Source organism: Semicossyphus pulcher, unplaced genomic scaffold (genome assembly GCF_022749685.1).
Source record: "Semicossyphus pulcher isolate SPU_LCO1_2020_fin unplaced genomic scaffold, fSemPul1.0.p SCAF_12, whole genome shotgun sequence".
NCBI classification, from domain to species: Eukaryota; Metazoa; Chordata; class Actinopteri; order Labriformes; family Labridae; genus Semicossyphus; species Semicossyphus pulcher.
This window is the reverse complement of record NW_027211626.1, coordinates 6,034,719-6,062,601: the sequence shown is the minus strand read 5'-3', so window position 1 is coordinate 6,062,601 and position 27,883 is coordinate 6,034,719. Positions and strand designations below refer to the sequence as shown.

At 40.0% G+C, this 27,883-nt stretch overlaps 2 protein-coding genes across 2 annotated transcripts; one reads left to right on the top strand and one right to left on the bottom strand.

Moving 5' to 3' along the window:
• Positions 1 to 165: 165 nt before the first annotated feature.
• Positions 166 to 25,962, top strand: rassf4a (Ras association domain family member 4a). Its single transcript, XM_069658857.1, has 11 exons — positions 166 to 207; positions 7,370 to 7,438; positions 7,577 to 7,652; positions 18,067 to 18,173; positions 19,856 to 19,935; positions 21,601 to 21,770; positions 22,144 to 22,245; positions 22,576 to 22,627; positions 23,489 to 23,610; positions 24,564 to 24,661; positions 25,824 to 25,962. Exons 2-11 carry the CDS (start codon positions 7,386 to 7,388, stop codon positions 25,891 to 25,893), a joined length of 930 nt encoding a protein of 309 aa, XP_069514958.1. The 5' UTR covers positions 166 to 207; positions 7,370 to 7,385; the 3' UTR covers positions 25,894 to 25,962.
• LOC138588632 (C-X-C motif chemokine 10-like) lies at positions 4,642 to 6,438 on the bottom strand. The gene is made up of 4 exons (XM_069658858.1): positions 6,360 to 6,438; positions 5,875 to 6,004; positions 5,707 to 5,787; positions 4,642 to 5,136 (listed from the first exon to the last, which is right to left on the bottom strand). The coding sequence occupies exons 1-4, from the start codon at positions 6,424 to 6,426 to the stop codon at positions 4,992 to 4,994; spliced, it is 423 nt and encodes a 140-aa protein (XP_069514959.1). The 5' UTR covers positions 6,427 to 6,438; the 3' UTR covers positions 4,642 to 4,991.
• Positions 25,963 to 27,883: the final 1,921 nt, after the last annotated feature.

The window sequence follows — 27,883 nt, the reverse complement described above, 5'->3', positions numbered from 1 at the left end:
TGCAACCCTGACTCTGTTCGTCCCGCCCCCGCTCGACGCTGATTGGCTGAGCTGTATCAGCGCGTCCTTCTATTGGATCATCGTGTTGTCAGTTATTATCTTTCAGCTCTGAATACCGCACAGCCGGGGAGGCATGAAGACTGAAAGATAAGCGGGATACATCGCTGCTGGATACACGGAAGAGGACGGAGGACGCACTCTGATATGGTAAGACCCGAAAACAAACATTTACTGAAGGATGTTTAATTTAAGATCAACAAGCGGTGGATTTAGCGAACATTAATGTGGTTTCACTGAAATCAACACAAAGCCCGCGTGACAAGTGGTGTTTTAGAAGTTGGATGCAGGTTATTAACTGTGTAAACTGAGTTTTTTGCATTTATTGATATTGATCTGGTTTAAAACTTTCCTTTTCGTCCGCTTCAATCCGCATTACTCCTTCAAAACAACATTACAGTAGTAGCTGCAATAGAAAACGGTAATTCTTCAGCAAATTATGTCCTGTTAAACGCCTTTCTGCCGATAGCGCTTCCCTTTAAATCTTAACAAAGCTTCGTGGCAAAATAAGCATCGTGTGCGTCATTTGGAGCTCTCCTGCAAATTTTTACGCATGGGAATGGGTTGTCTTTGGGCGCAGCTGCCACAGAAGGTGCGATAATTGGATACGAATCTCGCGATGATCAAACCAATTAGCAGACCTGCAATGAAGCTTCTTTGTCCACCGAGGGAGCTAACACTCAGAGGAAATGTGCAGTTTAGAAACAAGAAAGGAGGAAGGAAGAGAGGAGACAGATTATGTAAATGAACCTAAATCTGAGTGACCCCATCTTCTCTAAGCCTTTGGTCCATCTCCTGTGCAGCATGTGCAGGGCTGAATAATTCATAATGATGGTGACAGACTGGAATCCTTTAAGCAATGGAATATTTATACAGCCATTATTGTGTATGAATATGTATTAGAGATGGACTGACCATCACATTATGGAGCTACAATGTCAGCAGTTTCCTTGAATGAAAGTGGAGGAGGGCAGAGATCAATAAAAGATAGAGAGGGCGGCTGATAGGTAATGTAATTGCCCCAGTTATTCAATACCAACTGAAGGAAGTTGAATCTAGTTAAATAACGAGTGAAGATAGTGTGAGAAGTAACTATTGGACAGAAATGTTAAAGCTCACTTCCCAGTCAGACGGCTGTGCGGTCAGTACTGGGCAGCCTGTTTCCTGGTTTTTGTGGCGACCGTCTGCTCATGCAAGCATTTCTTTTCTTCCTTAAGTAACTTTGGTTTCAGCTGCAGGAAATGCAAAAGAATCACTTCCTGTGTAGCAGAGCTTATTCTCTGGGATATATCTGCCTCATTTGGCTTTAAGAATAGCAACTAGCAAGGGTTTGATGAACCAGGTTAAGTTAATCATGGACGTGTCTGTAGATAGATTAAAATAGAGGGATTTAAAGGGGAACTGCATGTGCAAAGTCAGACATTATTCCTTTAACTGATTCAGATTATTTTGTCATCCTCATCCTTTTGGTTTTTGTTATGCTTGGGCTGAACCCAAATTGCTCCCAAAGGCACACCAAGCACATCAGGTATGAATGTGCATTGATCCTGATTGGAGACTGGGCATTCTTCCATCAGTGTGTGAATTAGTGTGAAAGAGTGATATGACATATAGTGTAAAAGCGCTCTGTAAACGCAAACTGTTCCAGAAGGTGTATCATGTTGGGATGTGCATGAATGTTGATTGGAAATTTGCACTTGTTATAGCCGTGTATGAATGTGCGTGTGAAAAGGTGAATGTGACATGTAGTGTAAAAGCACTTTGAGTGGTCTGAAGACTAGAGAAGCATTATATAAGTGCAGTCCATTTACATTTGATCATGTGACCAAAAGATTCCCTGCTGCTAAATGGATCATCTCAGAAGTATTTCAAGTTTAAACCATCAAAGCGAACTTGTCCTCGATCCTGCGGTGTCCCTGCAGGTGGTGTCAGAGATCATATTACTGTGGAACAGAGTCAAACAGAGGCTCTTACCACTGAGTCAGACGGAGCTCTGCTGCTCGACTTTACAGATGAGGTTGAAGTTCAGTGTAAATATCGATTTAGTCAGCAGATGGCAGCGTTATTGCACAAACACCGTCTGATGGATCATTGATAGAACTCAAGTGTAAACATTCAGTGTGTTCAAGGCAAAGAGTAGAACGGATAGAAGATCAGATGTTCAGTTTAATGAGACTTTATTTTCGCTCTCTATTCCTCTGAACTGCTGCTGACTCGTTACGTAGGTTTTAATCAGAAAACAGGCCGGCCGCAGAGAAGTGCAAAGAAATGATTGTAAACCCTGATGGACAGTCATTGGTCGTTGAAGAGTTTTAGAGCATGTGATTAATGCAAACTCTATTTTCATTGGTGTTTTCGTGAAAAATGATAACATAAGTAACCCCTTGTTATTAATGATCGTGTAAATAGTATTTTACAGAAATGGCTGTATCTTAAAAAGTACAAGGATTTTAATCAAATGCTTGGTATCATTGGATGTGAAACTACTTACATGTCAATAAGTGCTTTGATCGAGTGTAAATCGGATATTCAGCTTGTCAGATAAGTCTTATATTTGTGAAGTTGTTTGCATTTTATTGTAACGTGTAGCCAAATGTCTGTAAAGATCATTTTGTACTTCCACCTCTGAAAATTGTGCGACTTTTACTTAACATACTAACTATAGTAGACAGTCTTTAAAGGGTTAATTACTGTAGTAACTAACTGCTGACATAGACATATTCAGACAGATGACAAAAGTGGCTAATAATGTAAATATAAATAATCTGAATCATATTTCCTCGTAAGCATTAAACTTTTATCTTAGTTACCACAAACATCAGAGTTCCCTACAGATCACAGGACACTTACACAGAGATAAGAGGATTTAAAGATACACCTCTATACATAAGGTTTAGTTAATCATTTACCTCTGCAGATCAATGATTAGTACTCTTTATTCTGTGGATACATTTGGAGAGTGGAAAGATGTGTGTGTCGTGCAGTTTAAACAGAACAAATGCATAAACAGGAAATGAAATAACAAAGATTTAAGTAACAAGAAGAAACAGACACATTCATTCAGAAAAATTCAGTTTCTTTGCAGACAAAGCCTCGCACACCCCCGGTAAACTTTGGCGCCCCCATAAGTGGGGTCCGGACCCCACCACTGCTTTAAAGGACCAGTTCGCCGATTTTTAACCTCAGTCCTATCATGCTATTATGAGGAGCTAATGTCGTTATGGCAGAAATAAAATGCAATTTCCCTCTGTGCCTTTGGAGGACGCTATCCGCTTCTCCAATGGGCCCTGGAAAACTTCCGCCAGACTACGTATAACGTGTTATCTGGCGGAGGCCAGGGAGCTCGCTAAACTACACTTCCTCAATGTAGGACGCCCCCATGTCTCGTTCAAAATCGTCAGGTTTGAAATGTAGGCTGCAGACCTGAAGGGTTTTTAGACGATCCACCGGTATGAAGATGGAGCTACACCTGCACCATAAGAGCAAGTTCTGCAGTGTGCAAGTACATTGTTCAGTAGTGTGATAATGATATGAGTGTGATAGCAGTCTGTCTGCTGTTCTGCATGTTTTACACAATGCCTGTGTTTGCAACATGTCCTTTAATCCGTTATTAACCCAAAAAGCTGTTTTTATGCACCACTGAACTGACACCAATTGATCTGGGGGTCGCTGAGCTAGCTTGGGCTTCATCTGATGGCATCAAATGGTGTGAAAGCACGGCCATTATACCCAGGGCTCCAACTAAGGAGGTTCCTGTTGGTCAGATGTCTGTAACAAGAGTTTCTAAAGCTGCATCGTGATACTAGCATTAATTATTGACTCGGATGTCAGCCTGCTGCTCTGATTGTATTCAACCGATAACATTCCTGGTATGGAAAAATCCCAGCCTCTGACAAAGGCCACCTTGTTCAGCAGTTTACTTTCACTTTCCATCTTACCACAGTGCAGTCAAACATTAAGTGATGATGGGATCACATATCAGTTTAGCAAGAGTCCATATCTCAGGGAGGGTGTTTTAGGTGAAAAGCAGGACAGGTTAGCACACGCCTCTGTTATTACCTTTCCATTACACAGATCGAGGGTGGCCAGCAAAGTGTTTTTCTTTGCCTCTTTTTTTCTCTCGATCTGATCACATGATTTACAAGAAACCTCTGTGAGTGTCGCCATCATAAAACACTCCCTTTCTCTCCGTCCGCTCCTTTTATGTTGATAGTACAACAACAAAAGTCCATAAAAGTATGAAGCTATAAACTGAGATGTGCACCATTAAAATCCAGCAGATGCTCTCACACTGATGAGGATGTTTCTTCCATTTAAAGAGATATTCGTACATCCACATTATAATAAACCACACAGTTAGTTTCTGTTCTACTTCTGAGATATTTGTACAGATGTTTTGAGTGTTTGCTGTGTGCCTGCCACTGACTCACATCCTGTAGTTTATTAACTAAAGCTGAGGATGTTGGTTAGGTGACCTCTCATATCCTGCCAAGGAAGTGGTCCTGTTTCCCATCCTTCGGTTTAAAGATAATCAGGAGTCTTAACAAAAGAACAGCGCACACACGACACGCTCACACTCTTTTTGTGATATATTTATTTAGAAAAGGTTCTTACATCCATACAAAAATAAATAACATACTTGCTAGCTTAGCACAGAGCTACATATAAACAACACATTGACCATTTAACAGAAATCTGAAACAAGCCCCCAGGGCTTTAACATCACATCAGTCATTTGCACTGAAACGTTAAACCCCCTCCTGTTCCTCGCCTGGAAGGAGAGTTTGATTTAAAGCCCAGAAAACAGTTGAGAGGAGCCCGGTGGAGGGAAAGTGGTAGAGTGCTGTTTTTGAACTGTCTCTGGTAGGGCAAAGTGAGGCATGCACACACTTCTCCCCTCGCAGTAGCTACGGATCAGGTGTCAGTTTGTTCGACTACTGGGACTTATGAGAGGACGAGGCTCTCCTCATCAGGCCCCGGCTCCTCTGTTGACTCCTCAGGCTCCGCTGACCTCCTCCTCCTCTGCCTCTCCTCTTCCTCTTCAGGCACAGCTTTGCATCACGACCCTTATTATGAGCTCTGGAAAACACAGAAGAACAGACATTTAGCCCGGTAGTTGATTGAGATAAGTTAATATGGTTAGATATTTGGAGAAAATATGTTTGCAGAGGCTCAGATAGCTTCTATGGAGGAGTCCTTTAAATACACTGAGAGAGGAAAGCATGAAAAAACTAAAATATGTAGTAATAATACAAAATCAGTTGATTTCCAACATGTCTAAGGCACGATCTGAGATTGTTTTCTGTTTCTAAAGTAGCAAAACATGTAGCGGAAAGATCACGAGACAGCTCAGCCAGGTTCTATGTTGGGACATGACCTGGCTTGGCACCAAGCAAGATACTGATGGTTGTGATTTCCAGGAAATAGGAACCTATTATGACTCGCTGCTTAAATATTCTGCAGTATTTCGCGTAATAAGAAGATTTGTCACTGTTTTGCTGTTGGTAATCTCAACATAAAGATGACAAGATAACCTGAGTGACTTCTCTTAAACCCTCTTAAAGACGAGGTTTTCAGGACGCAGTCTCTATAAAAGATATTAGTTCTGTCTCCTCGTTCACTGATAGCTGAACTGGTCGTAGCTCTTACCTGTTCCAGCAGCGGACCAGCTGACTGCCCATCGGACCCTCTGGATTCACACACCTCGTCTCGCTGTTCTTCAGTGTCACTCTGAAAAACACGTGATGACACACATTAACTCACACTCATCCCTGCACGTGAGTGCATGAAAGTGTTAGTGCAGGATGTGGCACTCACATCACTGTGATTTTATTGCAGCTGCCGCTCTTTGGGATGACTGTGAGATCTTTCAGTTGACCTCTGACCCTGTCCTGCGTCTCCGGGCACAAACATCTCCCTGGGACGAACGTGCCGTTTGACTGTCTCACTGCACAAACACAGAGACAGACACGGTAACAGGATTAACAGGTTGATTCAATACAATGCAACACGAGCAGAACGTATTGCAGGGTCACATGCTCAGACAGCTTTCCTGGATAGAAACAAATATACTCTCACTCATTCAAACCAGTATCAGGTTTTTCCTTCATAAACCGCTTCCTTTTTATTGTCTCTTTTTTACTTTCCATTTCCTTTATCTGATTATCTAACAGCACTTTTTACTTTTACAACTTTTATTGGCTTGTATCAGTCACATTTGAGTCCAATATTCTTTCTCTGCTTACCCTATCTTTGAAAATACTCTTAACAGGTATAAAACAGAGGAAAACATAGACTCTTACCTGTGACGAGCACACAGCAGAGACTCAGGAAGGCGAGCTGACACGCTGACAGAGGACAAAGCTTCATTCTGGAGACGAGCTGAGCGTTCACTGTGAGCCCCTCTCTCTCTCTGCCATTGATTTATACCCCAAAGCTCCGCCCCCTTTCTCCTCGCTCTCCTCGCTCACTCTCACTCAGGCTTGGGCTTTCCACAGGAATTCCCCACGGCTTTTCCTTTTTAAATATAAGGACACAGGAATTAGGATGCAGGGATCAGGGTGACCATTCCTCTTGTTGCCCTTTTGTTTTCTGCGCAGTAAAAAGACACAGACGAGGCAGGCTGGTTGTTTTCTTCAGAAACCCTGAGTCATGTTTCTTATCATTAGGATGATGCTAGTTGTTCAGAAGAAGCCCTCCACAGCGGCATGCAATGACACAGAAGTGTTTCTGTCACCAATCTTTTTTTATCTTTTCATTTGAAGGAGCTTTATAACCTGAGTCTGAGCCGATTTTATAAGATAAGATAAGATAATCCTTTATTGATCCACTGATTTTTATTGTTTTATTTCGACCATTTATTGTTTATTTTTCAGTCTTGCAAACTTATTGTATATAGTTGGCAGGTTTTGTTCTTATTTCCATCTGTGAAAGCGTGTTTGTCAGAAAAGTGGGTTGTAAATAAAGTTGAGTTGAACATGTGGAGCTTTGCCGCTACCTGCTCTGTTGGCTCTGTGTCAACAGCGGCATGTGATCTCTCCTCATTCCTCGTCCCTGATTTTCCCACAGGGGACATTTATTTAACAGAATTCGATTTAAAGAAACATTTAAATCCTTAAATTGAATCAGACACAAACTACACAAGCTAACGTGCACATTTTAAACAATCGTTGCTTTTGTTGTGTGTTTTTAAAGTTCAAATGAATCTTCTCTCTTGGAATAATCTGTACATGCACATCCACATGTTATACTCTCATAAATAAGCAGTATCTTGACATAATTTAAATGTTTGTGTCATGTTTTTCTACCAAAGCTGTTCTCTGGTCAGAATGGATGAGCATCAGACCCACGTGAAGCTCAGCGAAGAGAAACTTATACCAAAGTGAGTCATTTTACTTCCCTCACTGCACAATAAAGTAAAACCAAAGTGGTTATTACGCGTATTAAATTTCATCTTTGTTTGGTGTGTGTCTGAGCTATCAGGGCTAATCTTTCCTTTGTGGTTTGTGTTCACATCCAGGTCTGACATCCTGTCGCTGCTGCGGACGTACAACTGTTACCACGAAGGGAAAAACTTCCAGCTGAGGACTCGAGAGGTAAGAAAAGCTCGGCCGCAGACGTTATCAGCCGACACGAGGCCGAGCTGGTGGAAATCAACAGGGAGGGATGTTTGTAATTGCTTCCCTGGTGTTTGTGTGTGTGTTTTGTGTGTGGGTGTGTTGGATTGCAGGACAGGCGGCGTTGTAAAATGGGTCACACTCACATACCAATACTGGAACCAGTTAAACCAGCACTTTGACCAAACAAGCTGTGCGGCTGCAGACCTGCAACGTCTGGGCTCTTTTCCAACACAGACCACAAAAAAACCCTTTTCCCTCAAAATGAAACTAGAAATGTTGGGAGGGAGGGGTTCCAGGGTTTTGTCACACATACTGTGGCCACTTAGCAAAGTATTTCCACAGCAAGCATTTTGCTGTCTGCAGGAGTTTGGAGATTTGTTTGAAAATCATCCTATGGCTTTTATGGTTTGGAGTTCCCCTTTGTGTTCACCAGCACGGTTTTACATTGTCTGTGTGAGTGTGTGTGTGTGTGGGTGAGGATATGTTTGTGTGTGTCAGTGAGTGCAGGGCAGGGTGGGTATGATATGTCCTTCATTTCTGTCCCCCCTAGCAAAACCAACTACATTGTCTCACATCGGGAAAATCCACCCCAGCCACAGACATGATACGAGTACATGCGACGGACACAGCGTACATGTGATGTCACTATATTGGCAGAATATTCCCAAGAAATAAGTATGAAGAGGTTTCGCTTTTACTGAACATTCATATGTATTAGGAAGATATGAAACAGTTTATTATAAACCACAATGACTCCACACATTGCATCACAACAGATCTGTTCAATTCCTGTTTTGCCAAGGACCCAGATTTGTCATTTCCTATGTCTGACCTTGAAAGCCAAGAATATAAATGCGTCACCACTGCAACTTTTTAATCCTAAAACAAAACTGGTTTGCTGTTTTAATTCACACGCATTCAACACCTTAACATGTCTCCTAAGTCTCTCTGCTTAAACAAAAGGGGGTTAATAATCACGTCCCTCTTTTTAGTAGTAGTAGTACGTAGTTCGAGTTGTGGGTTTTCCACCTGGTTCTGAATGTTCTCTCTCCACGCTGACACACCGTGTTCGGGCTGTTTTTAATGCGTGTGTGGCAGTGTTAAGTTTGGCAGCTATTTTAGATCTAGTCTTAGTCTTCAGATAAAAATGCGTCTTAGTTTTAGTCACATTTTAGTCATTTTAGTTTTAGTCTAGTTTTAGTCAATAAAAAGTCATCACATTGTAGTCATTACTTTTGGTCAGAAGTGTCCCCCTTCTCGTTTTTGCCTGTTTACTTCAGGTAAAATTAAGACTGATTTTCAGCAGATCATCAATGCAGTAAATGAAGGATGTAGACACCACATCTGAAGATTACTTTTCATCATCGCTTCTCAGTCAAACAGTCTGACTGAAGCGGGCAGCAGATGATCGCTCCTTTTTGTGCGGAAGAAGCATCAAAAAGCCTGGGTGACACAGAACGTTCATAACCACCTTTGTGACACCTGTTACCCAGTTACAGGAATGAATTGCTTGTATTTTGACAGACAGGTCAGATGCACAGTAGGGGAAAACATGCATTTTGAATGTCCGACAGTCCACCCCGAACACTTTAGTTCTGTCTCGTCTTTTTAACGAAAACGAAACATACGTGCTAAGTTTTATTATTAACAACCTATTTTTAAGCTTCTCAACGTCTCGTGTTCGTCATGGAAAGTAGATCGTTGAGGAACATTTGTCATCATTATTTCCGTCGAAACCGGTGTGTGGCTGAGCGAGAGAGAGACTGATGGTGAGTCGAGCAGAGCAGAGAGTCAGAAAGTCGCAGTTTATATTTAACTTTAAATACTGTCTAATGGTCTGTCTAAAAACAGTCTAACGGTCACTACCAAGGGAAGCGAAAGTGCAGTTACACAACTGCCGTAACCTAGCAACAGTAAGCGCTGGTGAGAAGCGCTCTGAAAATTAGGTTGTGGGCGCTGCCAGCGCGTAAAAAGCCGTCAGTGGACACAGGCCCTACGTCCTGATGAATAAACATTCTGTTTAGCCAAGATGTTGCGCTAACCAAAACACACATTTAACTTGTGGACAAAACACATTGGAGGTCTCAGGTGGGCTCAGCCGGCAGCAGAACAGCTTCTTGTACTGGTCTGAAGCAGATCGTCACGGTTATGGAAAGTTCAATGACTATATGATCTTGTTTTAGTTATGTCTCCTCTAGCTGTTCCTCCTCTACTCAGCTACTCAGGAACAGAACGCTGCAGGAGCCGGATTTGTCCACAGAGCTGTCAATCATGAAGTTACACCCCCTTTTTACAGCATCAAATAACTAATTAAAACTAAACTAAAAATTGGACTTAAATCAACATGAGAGGAACTAACTATGATGACAGAAACCATCTTGTTGCACTGTTAAACTTATGACTAGTTTACTTGTTAGTAGTTTGTAGTTTAAAAATGTCACTAGTAGCTGGCTTTAAAGAACAACAGTGTTGATGTCTTATCTCTGTGTCTAATTAATGATCTGCAGGTTAGTGTGTTATCTCAGCATGTGTAGTTTTATTGTCTTGTTTGGCGCCTTTGTTCATCTCTTCCAACTCGGTCCTGTTGCACTTCATTGCAACATCATGGTGATGTAAGTACAGTCGAGCAGAGACAGGAACTACACTTTTGGCAAAAGTCCAAGAATAATCATCTTCTGACATAGGGAAACATGAAAGTTGGAAGCACACTGTGAAGTGTCAGGAACTTATTTTAAATTGAGAGTTTGTTGTTGACCTTGGACACAGAAGCTGACAAATAAACTCCCAGCAGAGTTCATTCAGGAGCTGCTCCCCAAACAAAACCCAGCCATTGTACGGTATCAAGGTGGTTTGTTTGGCTTGGCAGGAGGGTTTAGAAAGGGTTGGATGAGGATGGTGTACGTGGGAGACCAGAGTTGAGCAAAGATGGGATGAAGGGGGTTCTGTGCAAGGATTGGCTCAACTACTGGTTTCTTTATTGGGATTTTAGGGGGTCAAGAGAAAAGGTTAGACACCCATAAATATTTATAAAAGATGATGAAGTAAGTGCAAGAGAGGTGAGTGGTCCTTTTTCCTGAACCCTTCTCATAATTTTGTTTGTGGAGCGTTTGAATGTCAGAGTTCAACATTCAATTTCAGGATTCTGCCTTTTCACAAACTAAAGAATGAACTTAAGGGTCAGTTATAAAAACCAACATGGATGAGGTGTCTTAAAATGCTCAGATACATGTTGATTGAACATCAGCTGATGCCTGACAACAGTGGGATATCACCTGCTGGGGAAGATCATGTGACTTGATCGAAGCTTTGAAAACCAAATGAGCTTCATAGTTACAGTGTTATTAGTGGAGGAAAAGCTTTCCAACAAAACACGAGTGGGCAGGATGACAACTGTAACAGTGAATGTAGGTCACACTATGACACATTACGGGGCTGTAATGGATGAAGAACTTGTTGACTTCTTTAAGACTGACTCAGTAGATATCTTGTGGGTTTGAGGGTCAAAGCAGCGACAGTCTTTGGATGTAAGCTGGCCTGAGATCAACAACTGGAAACTCCTAATGTAAATTTTAGATTAAAAACAGTGACTTTGTGATTTAGTTTAAATGAAAACAAGCTGCAGACGAGCACCATCATTTCCAGACAGAGCTTTACTGTGGTCATGTCATAGTAAGTGTAAATAATGGATACAGCCACAGAGACGTCACTCAATCGTTTGTTGACCTTTCTGAAGCTTTGAAGCCTCGAGGTATGCATTTTGGCCGTCGCATTGTTTGTTTTTTGGTGCCAGAGGTGACCATATTGGGATGAAAGGTGTTAGAAATGTCAAGTTATAACAGCTGCACAGTCTGTGTCCGTGGCTAATTCATTAGCTGCTAATGAGCCAGCTGACCATCCTATTTCCCACAGAATTAGATTCTATTATTGGTTTCAGCTGACCAAAGTTGCCTATTCATCAGAATAAAAAAGCTAAAAGGGCTAGTGGAACATAGCATTGCTGTTTGCTTGCCCATACCACAGTAGAGAGAGAGAGTGACAAATGAACGACACAAAAAACAGGTTATTTAAAACAATTGGCCTTCTCATCACAACGGCACTCCTCAGGGAAAAGCCAAAAAGGATCTTGACTCCCATGAACGGTCCGCCCCAAATAAATCAATGCATGAAAGACACTGAAGGAGCTAACGTGCTAAAATTTCTATAAAATAACACTTGAATTTCACTCACCAAAACAAATGGAGCACAGACTTTTAGGACCATCATTAACCACAATTAACAACACAGTAAGCTGTATTATTTTCCAATATTATTATCCAATATTTGCCTGAAAAAAACCCCCAAAAAGCACCAATAACCGAAAAAATGTACTGTTAATAAAAAAGACAGTGACACCTAGCAGACTGCGAGCAGCACCTGTTACTCGCAGCAACCGTTCCCCTCATTATTCATAACTTTAAGTAAAGGCTTAAACAGGTGAAACAGGTAAAATTCACCCACATTAAAAATGTCATTTAAAGAGAAATGGCAGTTAAACATGGGGCCTAATGGGCATTGACTCACGTTTGGAGTGGTCACTCTTGGAACTGCAATTTTTGGGACTCCAATGTTGGCTTCATTTTGTCTGTCTCAGAGGTTGGCTCTTGGGTTGAACCATGCTAACTGTTACCCATTGTTTCATGTCCTTGTGCTAAGCTAAGCTAACCAGCCACAAGACATATAGGATAAGAAACTGCAGTATTGGCTTTACTTTTCAGCCGCAGTCGTTGGTGAAGAAATAATTTTTCCACAATTCTCTGTTGTCTTGCTCTAATAAGTTAAACTTAACATGACACTGATTTTCTTGCTGAGTCCAGAGGTTACTGCGGACTGACTCATTAAATATTTGTGGCTTTGAGGGACAAAGCATTACTCAGCAGTGGGAAGCTAACCTGAGACAAAAATCTTGAGACTCCTGATGTAAGAAAAACAAGCTTTAGCCAAACGCCATCATTTCCAGACAGAGCTTTACCGTGGTCGTATATCCCCGACATGTCTGAGTATTTGTTTGTATGGGTGGATTATTGTTCTGTGTAAATATAGAAGTTTGAAGGTGCGGTTGCATTGAGTTTGGGGACCTGTATGTGTTTTTTATGATGACATCATGGGTCATGTTCTGCAGGTGTAGTCAGGTGAGGTGTGTTAGTCATCATGTGGGAGGACACATCAGGTGTTTTGTAGTTCAGCACCATCCCCGGCTAACTAACTCTAAATATTTGAGGAGAAGACATGCTCTCACATGTACGCCCACTGAGAACAACTGTATAAGGTGTAATCATGTTTCTACTTTCACTTCTTTGAGCTTTGTTGGAGCCGTTGGGGCCTTGCTGAAGAGCACTGCAGCTCTGTCAGAAAGGGCTGTCAAGCTGATTAAACAAAAACATTTGAACCTCTAATCATTTTAACCACCTCCTGCTTCAAAGCAATCTGTTCAGATTATAATGTGATAAAGTCAGAAGGTTTAAAGCTGATCTAAGCTCATTGAAACACAGGAGTGGCTGACGGAATTTGCCCGTGCTTGTCTGTTATAACCTCAAATATCAATCTATAAGCAGGCAGCTCCCTCTAGTGGCTGTTTCAGGTACTTTTTAGTTTTTAAAACACTGCTGTAGCACCGTTTATTACCACTAGATGGCAGTGTGATGCTGGGATTTCTTTTAGACGTAGGCTCTGCTGTGGTTGTTTTTTTAGCGGTGGTAGGAGAAGTATTCAGATTAGAAATACTCCATTTACAGGTCCTGCAGTCCTTACCCTTACTTAAAGTAAAAGTATAGATATATAATTAGCCAAATGTACCATTATGAACTAAGAATACTTATTAAAATGGCCCCTTTCCTGAGTGTAGCTTTTATGCCATAGCAAGTTAAAGGAGGTGATTTTGACTACTTTATATTGTTGTGGGAATGATCAGTAAAGGAGCATAACGTTAGTCTAGGACAACATGTTACATTGCTAATTTTACTTTACAAAAATACAACAGTATTAGCATAGAAATAAACTATGTTTCAGCACAATACTTTTAGGACTTTAATTTCTATAGCTAATATACATACACCTTCATTAAATATTGCAGCTGGTGAAAGTGGAACTAATTTCACTTACTTTATGAAGTGCTGTGTTTTTTTGTTTGTTTGTTTGTTTGTTTATGAATGTGTGTGTGCAGGCTGCACGGTGGTGCAGTGGTTAGCGTGTCGCCTCACAGCTAGAGGGTTTGTAGTTCGAATCCTGGTTCAGACGTAGTGGGCCTTTCCGTGTGGAGTTTGCGTGTTCTCCCCGTGCATTTGTGGGTTCCCTCCTGGTACTCCGGCTTCCTCCCACAGTCCAAAGACATGCTCGTTAGGTTCATTGGGGACTCTAATATTGCCTGAAGGTGTAAGTGTGAGCGTGAAAGGTTATCTGTCTCTGTGTGTCAGCGCTGTGATTGACTGGCGATCAGTCCAACGTGTGCCCCGATATCATTTCTTATTATGTACTTACTTATTTATTCATGTACTTTATTGGATGGGCGTAACAAGTAGCCACAGTTATCAAGTACAAGTAGTGAAGTTAACAGTGCAGCACCTCCCTCTGGTGTTCATGTAAAGTAGCTCAATTGTGCTTAAACGTGAGTAAAAGAGCATATTTACCGTCCAAACAATGGCTCATACAATGGTTTGTATGTAAAATATGGTCTAAGAAATAAACAGTAATACAACTGTAGTGGAGTATAATGTGAAATGTTTGCCTCTGAAATGTAGTAAAGTTGAACTATAGTGGCATAAAATGAGAAGTACTCAGATACAGCAACATTTAGTATCTACAGTATTTGAGTAACTATGTACCACCTCCCAGTCTGTCAGTAGATGCAGCCTGAGCAGTAGCATCAACTACAGCTGCATCTTTTTGTCTTATTATCAGTTCATCTTATTGATTGTCTTTTAAGTTTAATTTTTAATATTTAAGAAAATAGTTAAAATGTCCATCACAAGTTCCCAGATCCTTTGATGATGTGTTTAAATGTCTCAGAGAGTAAAAAGATCTTAAACAAAATCTGTAAAGCAGAAAATGTTTTGCTTTTTTTGCTTGATAAATGACCCGGAGGATTAAAAGTTCTCTGGATTTGAGTCGCTGATCTGTTTAGTTGAGTAACTATAGAAACAGTAAATAAAAAACATGTTCGTGATTATTTTAGTATTTTATTAAAAACAACATAATTTACATCTTTACAAAATAAACTATGTAAACATGTAGACGTCCTCAGTGCAAATACAAAAAATAAATAGATCTTCACTTTTCTCTCCAACATAAAAAAGTCCCATCATGCATTGCGTTGTATTAATCTTCATAAACAGAGCCGGTCCTTCCATCCGTGTTTGGTTATAACAAACTCCTCCACGCTGCCTTCAGGGCTCTTCAAAAACAACGTCTCGCTTTAAGTCCTCATCTGCCCAAACAGCCAGTCCACGGGGTCCTTGCCCCTGCAGTCTCTCTCCCTGCTCATCCTCTGGGAGAAGTCCTCGGAGCTGTTCAGACTCAAACCGTAAAGTCTGGAAGTCCTTAATGAGCGAGGAGAGCCGCGAGGCAGCGCGTTAGACACGGAGAGCTTCATCTGAGCCTTTGAGAAGTTCCTCAGCCTGGGGGACCTCTGGAGCCGAACGGGGCCGCAGCTGGGGGGCTCGACGGGCAGGGCGAGGGCCTGGATGCTGCTCATGTAGTCCTCCAGAGACTGGGAGCTCTGGGTGGACTGGGAGGAGGAGGAGGAGGAGGGATGAGCGGGCAGGTCCTCGAGTGTCTCGGTAATAGTCGGTAAGAGAGGCAGCGAGAGCAGCAGCCGTCTGTGTTTCATGCTGCAGGGAGAGGAAAAATAACACAGTTAGAGTTGTGTTTACATGTAAACATAAAATAAATAAAGCTGTTCGATTGTTTTTGTCTACAAATGTAACTGAAACAACTTAATTAGAATGTTACTAGAAAAAATCTGGATCTTTATTTTAGTTTCTTATTTTAATTTAACGTCTTTCTTTTTAGATACACTGATTAATTATACACACACATAATTGATAGCGTAATTCAATGTTAAAACCTGTCAAAACTTCTATAATTTTAAACTTTTATGTTTGATTTTTAACTAGAACAATCTGGGTTGTTGCTACAGTTCCTTTAAGATGAACCTCTATTAAGCTAAAGAAGAAGAAAAGAGTAGAAGAAGAAGAAGTGCTCTCACCTTTGATGCTGCAGTTTTAGGATCGACACGCAGAGTGAAAGAGAGTGATGTCTCGTCTGCTCAGCTGAGTATGAGTGAACCCGAGTGTGACTGGAGGCTTTATAGAGGCACGCTGAAGCACAGCGATTAGCCGCTACGTCCAAAAATAACTCTGCTGACCTTACTCACATCTAAGTGAATGTGTACGTGCTCGTGTGTGTGCATGTGTGTGTGTTTGAGGGTGTGTTCCTGCCTGCTCAGGAAGCTGAGGAGTGGCGGGTTGGAAAAGTTCAGCGCTGCAGCTGCTCCCAATGTTTATATTTCCAGAAACAATGAAGCCCTGGGAGCGATGTCAACTGTAAAAATTTCCATGTTCTGCTTCTGTTTCTTCATTCCTCTGATGTTATACTTATAAAACACTTGTTTCTAATAATAGTGTATTGACAATATTCAGCCATTTGTACTTTTCTCACTGACAAACTCCGTGTTTGATCGCACCGCTTTACAACTGTGACATTACCATTAAAAACATCAAGATGAAACTTGTCAGTGCAAATCAGACCTTTCACAGACTATAAACATGAAAGGCCTACATTTACTGTAAAGGTCAATATCGACCAATAATCTAACATAAGTCTCCTCTTTCTCCCAACTTCTTCCATGCAGAGTGTGTGAGAGTTTTCAGTGATCACATGCTCCAACAAACAGGATGATATGAATACTTGGCCGTATTTCAGCCTTAATCTCAATTTGTACAGTTTTTACCCGCAATTAAATCCAGTCAGTTTTCCACATTTTCTAGATGCTAGTGATTATTTGAGTTCCTTTGGGGTCGTTTCTCTGTGAGACAAATTGTTCAGAATGTCACTTTTCATGACATGTTTTTGAACAATTTTGTTGTGCGGATGTGTTCAATATCTTGTGCCAGAAGCTGAATGAGGCCAAATGTTTTTATTCTATGAAGAACTCTCACTTCCTAATGGAAATCTACCTGTTTATAATGAAGGCGTGGTGAAAGAGCCGCTATAAAATTTGATTTAATCCGATTTATAAACTTTTTTTGGAAACACAAAGTGCAGAAAACAATGCTTGGGGTGATAAACAAATGTGTTCATCCTGCAAAAGCCTGCTCCTTCATTCACAATACTCTCAGCACCGTCTGCTGCACATGTAGCAGACGTTCATTCCAGCTCGGAAATTCCTGATTTCAGCTGCTTTATTTGTCCAATATCCCCGAACAAAGTACTCTATCAAATTTGTAAATTTGTAATAATGTAATACATCCTAAAAATATATCTAATTTCCTACAGGAGCAAAATGAAAATGATCACAATCTACTTGCCAATTAATTTGTATTTGTTTCCATTGATGTCTCTCTGATGTGTATCCCATGAGGTGTATTTCCATGTATTCATGTGTTCACAGGGGAAGATTTTTCCATTAAATTACTTAACCAAAGATGCTACAGGGTGACCACTGTCGCTCCGCTCGAAGCGTGTCAGCTGATCAGTCTGACCACTGGGACTTAGATTATTGTAATGATACTTTTCCTCCTCTGAAGTGAATTACTTTGCTTTGAAAACCTCTGTGACATATTGCATTTAAGAGTTTCCATCCAGCCTCAAAGATCTGCATTGTTTTCTGCGGCCTCACATTAGATACAGAGGTGATATAACAAGATGTTTTCGATGGAGGGAACCTGCTGTTTAGCCAGATTTTGATTTGCTACTGTTTTTGTTTGTTTGTTTGGAGACTTTAATGTGTTTGTTTTTTACATTTAAAAACCAGCGTTAACGATCTAACAAGGTGACACAGCTTCTTCTCTGTACTCAGAACCGAAGCTTTTGTACATTATCTTCTAAAATTTAGAGTTTCAGTTTTGTGAAATCAAAACTTTTCCCTCTGCGTGTACGTGACCCAAAGCAGGTATTCTTTGTTCTCATTATTGCTGACTTCTCAGACGTGACTTCACCCGTGCTACTGGGTGAAAAAGGGGGGGTCAAACCTGACGGGGTCTCTCCAAGATGGGGAGGGTTCGCCCTGTAGCTGTTAGCGACTGCGTTTCTGCACGTACACCTGATATTGAGCCACCTTGGCGGGCGGCCAGCAGGATATCCCCTCTGACCATGAGTTCTTACAATTATTGTTATCCGTGTGTGTTTGTGTCTGTAGGAGGATGACGAGCTTATCCTGGAGGGGTTGCTGAACATCTACTGGGGTCTACGCCGACCAATCAGACTTCAGATGCACGACGACAATGAGAGATTTCGTCTCAACAGGTACGAAAAACCAAAACGAAACTGACACAGACATTAAAAATGTATGTGCTGATGCACTGTGTAATACTGTCAACTTGTTAAACATATCCCGTTCAAGTTAAAAAGTTGTGATTGGCCCGATCTGAGTCATCACTAGGGATATATTTGTTTGAATCCCAGGTGACAACCACAGGCGGATTACCGCATGGGCAAAGTGGGCACATGCCCAGGGCCCTTGGCCTTAAGAATAAATATCTACTTTTTATTGATAAAATATTTATGTTTTGAAAATAAATGTTATTTTGACAAACACAAAAGTGCAAAAGATTTTTAGATGACAAAAATGATGTCCGATTTGACCTGATGCTTTTCTCTGCCGATCGTGTACACTGTGTTAAGACTGTATCTGAAGCTTCCTGTCAGCAAGGAAGAACCGTCCTTTTCACAAATGGCCAGGATTAAAAATGACCTAAGGCCAAAGATGACACAGGGACGCCTGAACATGCTGTCACTCATGAATCTGAACTTGATTCAACGACCACGAGAGTCTGTCTGTAGGACTTATTGGTATTTGGCTGAGATGTGGGGGGTGATGGTGGTGAAAGGGATGATATGGATAGTGCGACATGTCAGGGAGAGAGCAAGTCAACAATATAACATGTCAAAATAACAAATATAATATCTGCTGCTGTGTGGTTGTGGGTTGCTCCATGCTATTGTGCAACCAAAAACTATTGTGCTTGATGAGGGTACACGCGGTGCGTTTGTACTTGCTGTATTTGCGTTTTTATGTATTTGTGCCAAGGGTCCGTTGTCATGATAATCTGTCCATAGTAACAACACATCTCCCAGGGCAAAAAAACCCCAAACAAATAAAAATGATCTCGCTGATAAGTCTCCTTCCGGTCCAGATTTTAAGATTTTAATTCACATTCAACAAACAAAATGAATTTATAAGATTCACTGTGATTTATCATCAAAATAATTAACATATCACCAGTAAAAGTATTGTAGAGGGCAGACTTTATATTATATTAAAATTATCTGCTTGAAGAAAATGAGTCTTGTTCCGGACATAAAATAGGCCACACTTTGATCTAAAGGACAGTTTATTAAAGCAAATAAAGTGTGTCTAATAGTTTGAAATATACCAGTGTAGAGCAGCGATAAACCACATTGAACAAGCGGTCCATTATCTGTAAGTACATTCAAAATGTTTAGCTTCAAGGCTTAATTAGCTTAGCCTTGAATAAAGAACATTAGCAGCAGGGGAACAGCTAGTTGTACTCTGTCCAAAAGTAAATAAAAACTTCCAACAAGCAAGAAAGAAATAATATATTATTTTGCAAACTAGCTTGTTCCAATCTTCGAGCTAAGCTAAGCTAACTGTCTTGTAGCTGTAGCTTCATATTAAATGGACAGACGTGTAGATCATATGGTCTAACCTTTGGCAAGAGAGGGAATAAGCTAATTTCCCAAACTATCACACTATGCTTTTAACCCCGTCCACCCACCAGCTCTTCTACAACTGCATCAGGATAAAGACTTCTATGTGGTTGGAGGCTCTCATAAAAAGCTTGCAAATCGACCTTGAGCTAAAATCTGCAAAATGTTATTTTTTGCAAAACACCTGGTTGAATTTAAAGAAGTTTAAACTATAAAGAGTGTTAACAAAATAACATTTCTCCTCCTGCTTTCCACAGAAACGACAGGTCTTCTTTGTCAAAGCCGTTATCAGAGGAGTCCAACAATAATTCAGTTGGCAGTGAAACTGGACCACCTGGTGAGTCGCTTACACGTGGCATCATTCTCCTGCACAGCACACCTGCTGGATTAATACAGATTACTGCACACACACATGCTGAAACAGATTAGAGCTCCACAAGTGCTTCGTTCAGCATTTCCAATGGAAAGGTGTGCGCACGTGTCGAGCACAGATTACCATGAGAGGCCTTCTAGATCAGATCACTCTATAAATAACTCGTGTTAGAAAGGCATTAGCTTTTTAAGCAGTTTTTGTGAAATGCTGACATTTCACCGAGGTGTTTCCTCGACCACAGACGAACAGCTGCAGAAATGTGACTTTTCTTTTGCAGACAAACGTGATCCCCCCTTCTAACCAAATCATGGGGTCTGAGTTTCACTGTAAAGTTTAGTCACGTGTCGATGTCAATGCTCTCAAAGAGGATTTAAAAGTTCAGTGGAAATGCTGAGCAATTGCAGCTATATTTTAATTTAATGCACACACTCCAGATCTCAATTTGAGTGCAAAATCCTCTGGTAATATGTCTGTAAATATTACAATATAACAGTTAAAAATATAGTCATTTTATTGGCATCTGGGCTAAAACAGGCACACAGTATAAGAAAAAATATATAAACATGATTTTTAGGTTTTTGAAACTCTAGAAACCGTTGAACCATTATCAAACCTCTGTTGTGATCCGCTTTTGATACTCATATAATGTCTAAATATATGTGATGGAGGATGGTAAATATTTTTGTTCGATGCAGACACATATATACACATTTATGCACAAAAAGGAATCTTCAAGAATGTTTTAACAACATAAAATATGTTGACTGTTGTAGTATCTAGTCAATATATATGTGTTTTTTTTGTTTGTTTTTTTTTACAAAGAAACTATAAAATAGCCCCAAAAAACTAATCATTTCCAAATAAACTAATTTGAAGAAATTGATTCAATTACTTCAAATAGTATGGACTCATTTAATCATCTTTTTTTAAATTCTATGTTTCATTTTGTTAACTTGACGTGTTCTCTAAACTACGGTGGCCCTGAAGTGCAAATCACAACGGCAAATCAGAAAACATGACGGCAAAAGACAAAACACACTCCAGTTTGGTTAATGCCGTTGTGTTTTCTGTTTTGCCGTTGTGATTTGCACTTCAGGGCCACCGTACTAAACACATGATTACCCAAATTATAGGTCAAAAGCTTAAGGCATTATAAAAGAAGTGGACTTAGCTTTTTGTTTTATAAAAGTGAAGCCCATTTGGAAGTGCCTTAAACATGCATTCTTTCTAATGGCCTGCAGGGGGCGACTGCACTAGTTGAAAAAAAGTCTAATTGTAAAGAAGCAGATGACCAAATGACCCCACTTTATAGTTCCACTTAGAGTACAACTGACAATAAAACAGGCTAAGTTTTAGTTGCTACCACTGCGGCATGCATATCCAATGCGTATCTAACCCTGTCGTAAAAACATGATCACTTCTTGTTCCGGAAAAAAAACAAATGACGGCGGCCAAAATGCCACACTTAGGGCTTAGAATAGCAAGGCACAAACCAATGGGTGACATCATGATGGCTGCTTTAGCCTATACCACAAAATCAGCCCAGAAAATGCTGATGTTTATTAAAAACATGTGCTAAGTGATGCAAACCGTAAAAGAGGTGTGTATTTGTTCACGTGTATCCCTCAGGTGATGACCTCGGTGGCTCAGAGGAAGAGGATTCTCCACAGCTGCTGAGGACCAGGAGTGATGCGTCCTTCATGAGGGTTCAGAGGCGGTCAAACACACGCACTGCCAAAGACCTGCATCGCCTGCGCACACACAGATTCTCCATCAACGGACACTTTTACAACCACAAGGTACAATGAACAGATGTACAAGCACACATGAGGGCATCCCGTCGTTGAGTTATGGTGGCATGTGCAGAGGGGCAGAGGTTTCCTGTGAGGGTGTGCCTGTCATTTCGTAATAGCCTTTTGTGAGCTGATTTCATTACTGCGCCTGAGCACAGGGTTACACTCAGTCTGTTTACAGTGTGTGTGTGTGTGTGTGTGTGTGTGTTATTGAACTGATTCCAGCTGCAGATTGAAGGATTTCCTTTGCGTTTGAGTTTTCCGGTTCAAAATGTCCAAGGTGTTCAAGTACAGGAATCCCTCCTCAATGTTGCAATTGATGTTGAAGTAAAGTACTTTGTGTCCACTCAAGTTTTCTGCCTGTTTTTTTCCCCTCTAGACTTCTGTATTTACCCCCGCCTATGGTTCAGTCACTAATGTACGAGTAAACAGCTCGATGACGACCATACAAGTACTGAACCTGCTGCTACACAAGTTTAGGGTAAGCAAAAAGACACTGGTAACACCTAAAGTGTCATTGTAGTAAAATCTAAGACTAGAATTAATCTGTATTTATAAGATAAGATAATATAAGATAGAACTTTATTAATGCTGAAGGAGAAAAACTTCTAGAGCACAAGTTTATGAATTATTAAGAAAAAGATTATATTGCCCCTGATACTGCACATAGTACTAATAAATAGGCATAATTATTGCACATGGTTATGCATTCTATAAGTATATAAGAAGAATACAAATATAAATATGGCCAGAAAAGTATTGCACATAATGAACATAATATAGCCTTATTTGTGTATTTGTGTTTTTTAAGGTGGAGAATAAAGCTGAAGAGTTTGTGCTTTATATGGTCCACGAGTCTGGGGGTAAGTTATGTGTTATAGCACAAATTCATAGCCCAAACTCAGTTATACAGTAGCCTAAGTCATAAAGCTGTCTTCCAGTTTACAAGTAATGGCAAATTAATATCATTTCAACACTTGCTGATTGATCAACAAGTAAAAAGACAATTTTAAGTTAAAACAACATATACTATCAGACAACAACTATCATTAAACCACTTCTAAGCTAACACCATAGTTAGCTTAACTGTTAACAGTTAAGCTAACTATGGTGTTACAGTGTGTACAGTAGCTCTAACGCTACAGTTAGATAGTGTTACATGAATTGAGCGGAAAGTCTTCATGCCTTGCTAACGTTACTGTTAGCTAGAAACATAAGCTTTTTCTATTGTGTATTTTTTGGCAAGCGAAATTGTTAGCATAGCCTACTTAGGTGGCAAGCTAATGCACTATTACTGTACTAGCTAACAGTGATGTTAGCAAGTTAGCATGCCTTTCCTGTTGTTTTTTGTAACACTAACAAACAGTCATGTTAGCTAGGAAGTGTTGATGCTAACGTTAGCTTATTTCTAACTGTATCTTATGATCAAATTAATTGTTTTTATTTGAAATATGTCCCCCTGTCCCTTCAGATTTATCCTGTCCGTCGTCTTTTCAGTTCCAGGATTCATCTAGAAGCAATGAAAGGATAATGATTTGTCAGATTTACGACGTTTACACAACTTGTAACCTGGAACCACAATAGTCTTTTAGCTTCCCACCCTTAGCCTGACATCACAGGAAAATTGGCACCGTGTGAATGTGGTGAATTGTATTTTTGTCACTCGTGATGTTTTGTGTGTGTGCTTTTTTGGTCAGTAGTGCTCTTTGTTTTTGACCTTGCAGAGAGGACCCGACTGAGGGACGGCGAATACCCGCTGGTGGCCCGCGTGCTTTACGGACCCTGTGAGAAAATCTCAAAGATCCTAATCACAGAGGCCGACCTGGGAGAGGAAGTCACATATGATGTGAGTCTCCTGCCACGCCTCTCTCTGTTCTCTCTTTTATTTCCACAATAACTGACCTCTTTTTTTATGTTTTGTCCACAAAGACACACAATGATACAATGGTTGGTTGGGTTAAATTTAGCAGGCTGAGGAAAGCTGTTCTGTTTTGGGACTGATGTAACAATAGGCTGAGATGAACGACTGTTTGTTGTGACTGAGCTCAGTGATATAAATAAACCAGACTGTTGCAGGAGGACTTTTATGGATGGTCTATGATTGGACTCTCAGAAATAAATAAATAACTCCATTATACAAGCTAAGGTCAGTTCAATCACATAACAACAAAAACAAAATACTGATTTACCGTTATTTGTATCCAGACATGATCTTGTTCTTGTTTCTGACTCAACTCCAAAATAATGGAGGTGAATAAACTGTGTTTGTGTTCTCCCGAGCATTAAAAGATTACAGTTGAACTAATCTACAGTAATGTGTCCTTCCAGGACTAAACTTAGGGTTACCCTGGATTAAACACAGAACTCGCTTCAGGCTGTTTTTGTTGGAACTGCTACACTGTCGTACTTTATGATCAGTGCATCTATGGATTATTAACAATAACAGAAAAGATGTTTTTGAAAGCAGAATGTCCTTTTAGTATTTGAATATCTAATTTACTAGATGCATTTTTCTTGTTTTATTTTGTGTTTTTGTTTTTAGTCAATGTAGAGAACTGACCCTTTAATTATTAGGGTTTAAATCTCTACTGGAACAGTATCATCATGTTCTGAAGAAATTAAACATACTTCATCCCTGAATATTTTATGTAAATAATGGCATTTTTATTGCTTTATTTTTTTAGTTGGACATAGAAAAGAAGCTTTTTGGATGTATCTACTTGAGAGGTCCAGGTAGCATCATAAAATCCAGTATGTGTCGCCTGCTCGTGCTGATATGTCTGAATCTTTTTCCCCCAGGTTGCCCAATACATAAAGTTTGAGATTCCTGTTTTAGACAGCTTTGTGGAGAAACTAAAAGAGGAAGAGGAGCGTGAGATTAACAAACTAACCAAGAAGTAAGTCAAGAGTCTCTCTACTCAGCAAACAGAGAAACAAAACCAGTGACAAAGCGTTCTTTAAATGACGTATCTATTTCGTTATGTGAGGCAAATATGTGCGTGTCCTGTTGGCATTACGGGATCAAAAGAAGGAAGTCAGTGAGGACAGAGTCTGTGTGAAACATTCCTCTCTCACGGTTTACAAGATCGTTGATCATATAAATTTAGAAATGGCTGAGATTTAATCCCGAGAGAACTGAAATTGGGTTTGCATGTGGGTGTGTGTGTGTGCTCGTGTGAGTTTGTTTATGTCAAGGTGATCGTTCACTTTCAACATGTGGGCGCAAACGTGAGGTTTTCTGGAGACATATTTAACATTAATCACAAAATTTTTGTAGTTGATAAGCGAGGTGATTGTTTTATGTCATTCTTTTTCCCAAGAAAGTCCTTCTAAAAGTGTAAAATCTTGCATGCTTCTTTATAACACTGAACATGGGAACTGTCCGACAAAGCCAAAAATATTCACTAATAAGTAGGAAATAGCACTTAACATATTAACTGTTTATTCTTGTTTGAGTAACATTAATTTAAGACCTCAGTACCCTGCTGTGTGAATGTATCACAAACCTAAAATGTCAGCCATTTAAAGACAAGTGCTTTGGGCTGAGAGCCACAAACGGAGTCAGGAAGTGGACAAAGTAACAAATCAATATATAAGTATTTTTGACAATAAGAAAAACAAATACTTTAAAGCAGCCGTATCAAAGTCAAAAGGCAGGACCCAACCTTTAAACACACTAATAATTTGTGGGCCTATGGTAATGCAGTGCAAATAAATAACCCATCCACACATACCTAACAATTTGTTAAGCACAATCATTTTTTTTTTTTACTAAATTTAATTGTAATTGTTAAACTGAGAAATAAATTTGTTTTATTTATTCTACACGACCTCTTGTGGCCTACTTGCAGTACGTTCAAGGACCACAAGGGGGCCACATCACAAACTTTGGGAATCAAAAATAGATGTAGCTGATGTTTGTAAAAGCTTTGTTCGTTGTGCTCTTATTATTTCATTAATTTGTGATATTTTTATATTAATATTACTTCAATGTAATTAACTGTGATGAGTGTCTGTCAGTGTAAGAGTCAATCATGTGTTTTTTTCCCACCTCTGCAGGTACAGTGCTCTGAAGTCTATGATACAACATCAGCTGGAAGGAAAAACTCACACCAGTGACAGAGCATGAGTGTGTCTGTATGCATGTCTGTTTATGTTTGTGTGTGTGTGTGTGTGTGTGTGTGTGTGTGTGTGTGTGTGTGTGTGTGTGTGTGTGAGAAACACTAATGATTGTTGCATTATGTAGTGAATGTATAGGTTAAAGGATAAAGTAAAGGCTGCAATAGAACCATATCATACACCAACGTGCTTCTACTTTACAAATCTCAACAGTTTGTATGATCTGTTTTTTAATGTTATTACTAAGATTTGTATCACTGCTTTGATATCTCTGCTTTTAATATATTCACATTTCATATGAAAATTCTTACAGCAAATAAGGATATTTATACAAGCTGTTTTTAACAATGTTTTGACTTGGACCTTTTTCTGTAATAAATCAGTTTTGGTGTGGCCTTTATAAATGCTGTTTAATCTCTGCTGTCACCGAACATAATACCCAGCTCCGACTTCCCACAAAGAAAACAGCCATTTTTATTATTTCCTGTACTTCCACCGAGACTGGAGCACAGATTAGCATTGTTTTACTGAGAGACCCTCGCTGCCAACCAGTTCCCATGAGCTTTGTGTGTGTTTATTCTTGTGTGTGTGTGTGTGTGTGTGTGTGTGTGTGTGTGTGATCAACATTTCACAATGGTGTTATCATGAGAGGAGGGCAGTTTCTTTTTCCCACAGTCTGACAAACAGAAAGACTGTTGTATCAGCCTTGACCTTTAAACATTGACTCACAGTCAGTTTACCATTATGATGGATATTTGATTAATCGGATAATAATAAAAATAATAAAGCCGCCCTCTTAAACACACACACACACACATGCATGCACACATATCTCTTGTGCACAGGCTCTCACAGCCAAATACAAAGAAAACTGCAAATGTAAAAAGCTATAACCTCTTTAGAGATGTGTTTTGCAATATTTGTGACTGCAGCAGAAAGTTGGGCAGCAAGAAGGGCATTTGAAGTCTGAGTTGTTGATGCATCTATGTATCTAAAAATGTCATAATGTGCATTTTAATTAACCTGCTTTTGTAGCTTCCTTTGTAACTGTGACCTTCAGTTGTTGCTTTTGCATCAGTCACAAGTTGTGCAAAACGTCTCTTTTTGTTTGGTTCCTACCTGCTTTTAGAATAAACACTCATAATTCCCCCGAAAAGGTAAGATGTCTAATGACAGTAGGCCGGTCACTTTGACCTCATTGACAATAAAATGCTCTAAAGGTTAAAACCTAAATAGTTTATGTAAAACCTCACCTGGCAGAACCAGGGTTGGAAATTAGCATCCACCACCAGCCAAAAGCCGGTAAAATATATGAAAGATTCTGGCTTCTTTACTGTCAAGTTTTGTGTGTTTTTGTGACCACAACTCTGCCCAAACTTGAAAACTGCTTGATCAACTGTTGAAGGATGCAAAGGACAACTCAATTCTTCTTATTCTTTGATTTTATTTTCTTAAAGATGGTTCGGGGTTTGATGGTTTCATTGGACATAAACAGAATGATGGAATAGAATAGGTTGATAACCAGTTGCGTCTTCTGATTGATCAGGAGCTGTGGTCCTGCCTTGTTTTCAGGAGCAGGTGAAAGGGCTAACTGAGCTACATCCAAACATTTCATGCCATGCCTATCCAGTAAGTGCGCAGGTGAAAATGGTCCCTCTGAGCACTTGCAGAGAGTTTTGGTTCCACCAACCTCTTTTGTGTGTGTGGTCGCCCTCTGCAGGTTTGGAGTGCATCAGAGTGTATCTTGTGAATGTGCTCTTGTGAATGAATTGGGATCTGACACAACATTTACCATTGATTAGCTTGTGAATAGAATTTTTTTTCTTTCAGTGACTGGTAGATGTCAACATTGTAATAAGCTTATACCCTTTTCAACTGAACGCAGATGTTGCTTCTTCTGTCCTCCACTACGTCCTAGAACATCCTGAAGGTTTAAAAAACCCGTAAGATTTCTGTACATTGACACAGTTTAGACATTCACCACTGTGGCAGTAAAACAG

What these genes read in the sequence shown, in the direction of transcription:
- LOC138588632 (XM_069658858.1), bottom strand. Translation starts at nt 6,426, where the DNA reads ATGAAGCTTTGTCCTCTGTCAGCGTGTCAGCTCGCCTTCCTGAGTCTC. An exon ending in TGCAATAAAATCACAGTGAT is followed by an intron (nt 5,788 to 5,874) that starts GTGAGTGCCACA and finishes CGTGTTTTTCAG; the next exon opens with AGTGACACTGAAGAACAGCG. An exon ending in CTGGTCCGCTGCTGGAACAG is followed by an intron (nt 5,137 to 5,706) that starts GTAAGAGCTACG and finishes TGTGTTTTCCAG; the next exon opens with AGCTCATAATAAGGGTCGTG.
- rassf4a (XM_069658857.1), top strand. Translation starts at nt 7,386, where the DNA reads ATGGATGAGCATCAGACCCACGTGAAGCTCAGCGAAGAGAAACTTATA. An exon ending in TCCAGCTGAGGACTCGAGAG is followed by an intron (nt 7,653 to 18,066) that starts GTAAGAAAAGCT and finishes TTGTGTCTGTAG; the next exon opens with GAGGATGACGAGCTTATCCT. An exon ending in CAGTGAAACTGGACCACCTG is followed by an intron (nt 19,936 to 21,600) that starts GTGAGTCGCTTA and finishes TGTATCCCTCAG; the next exon opens with GTGATGACCTCGGTGGCTCA.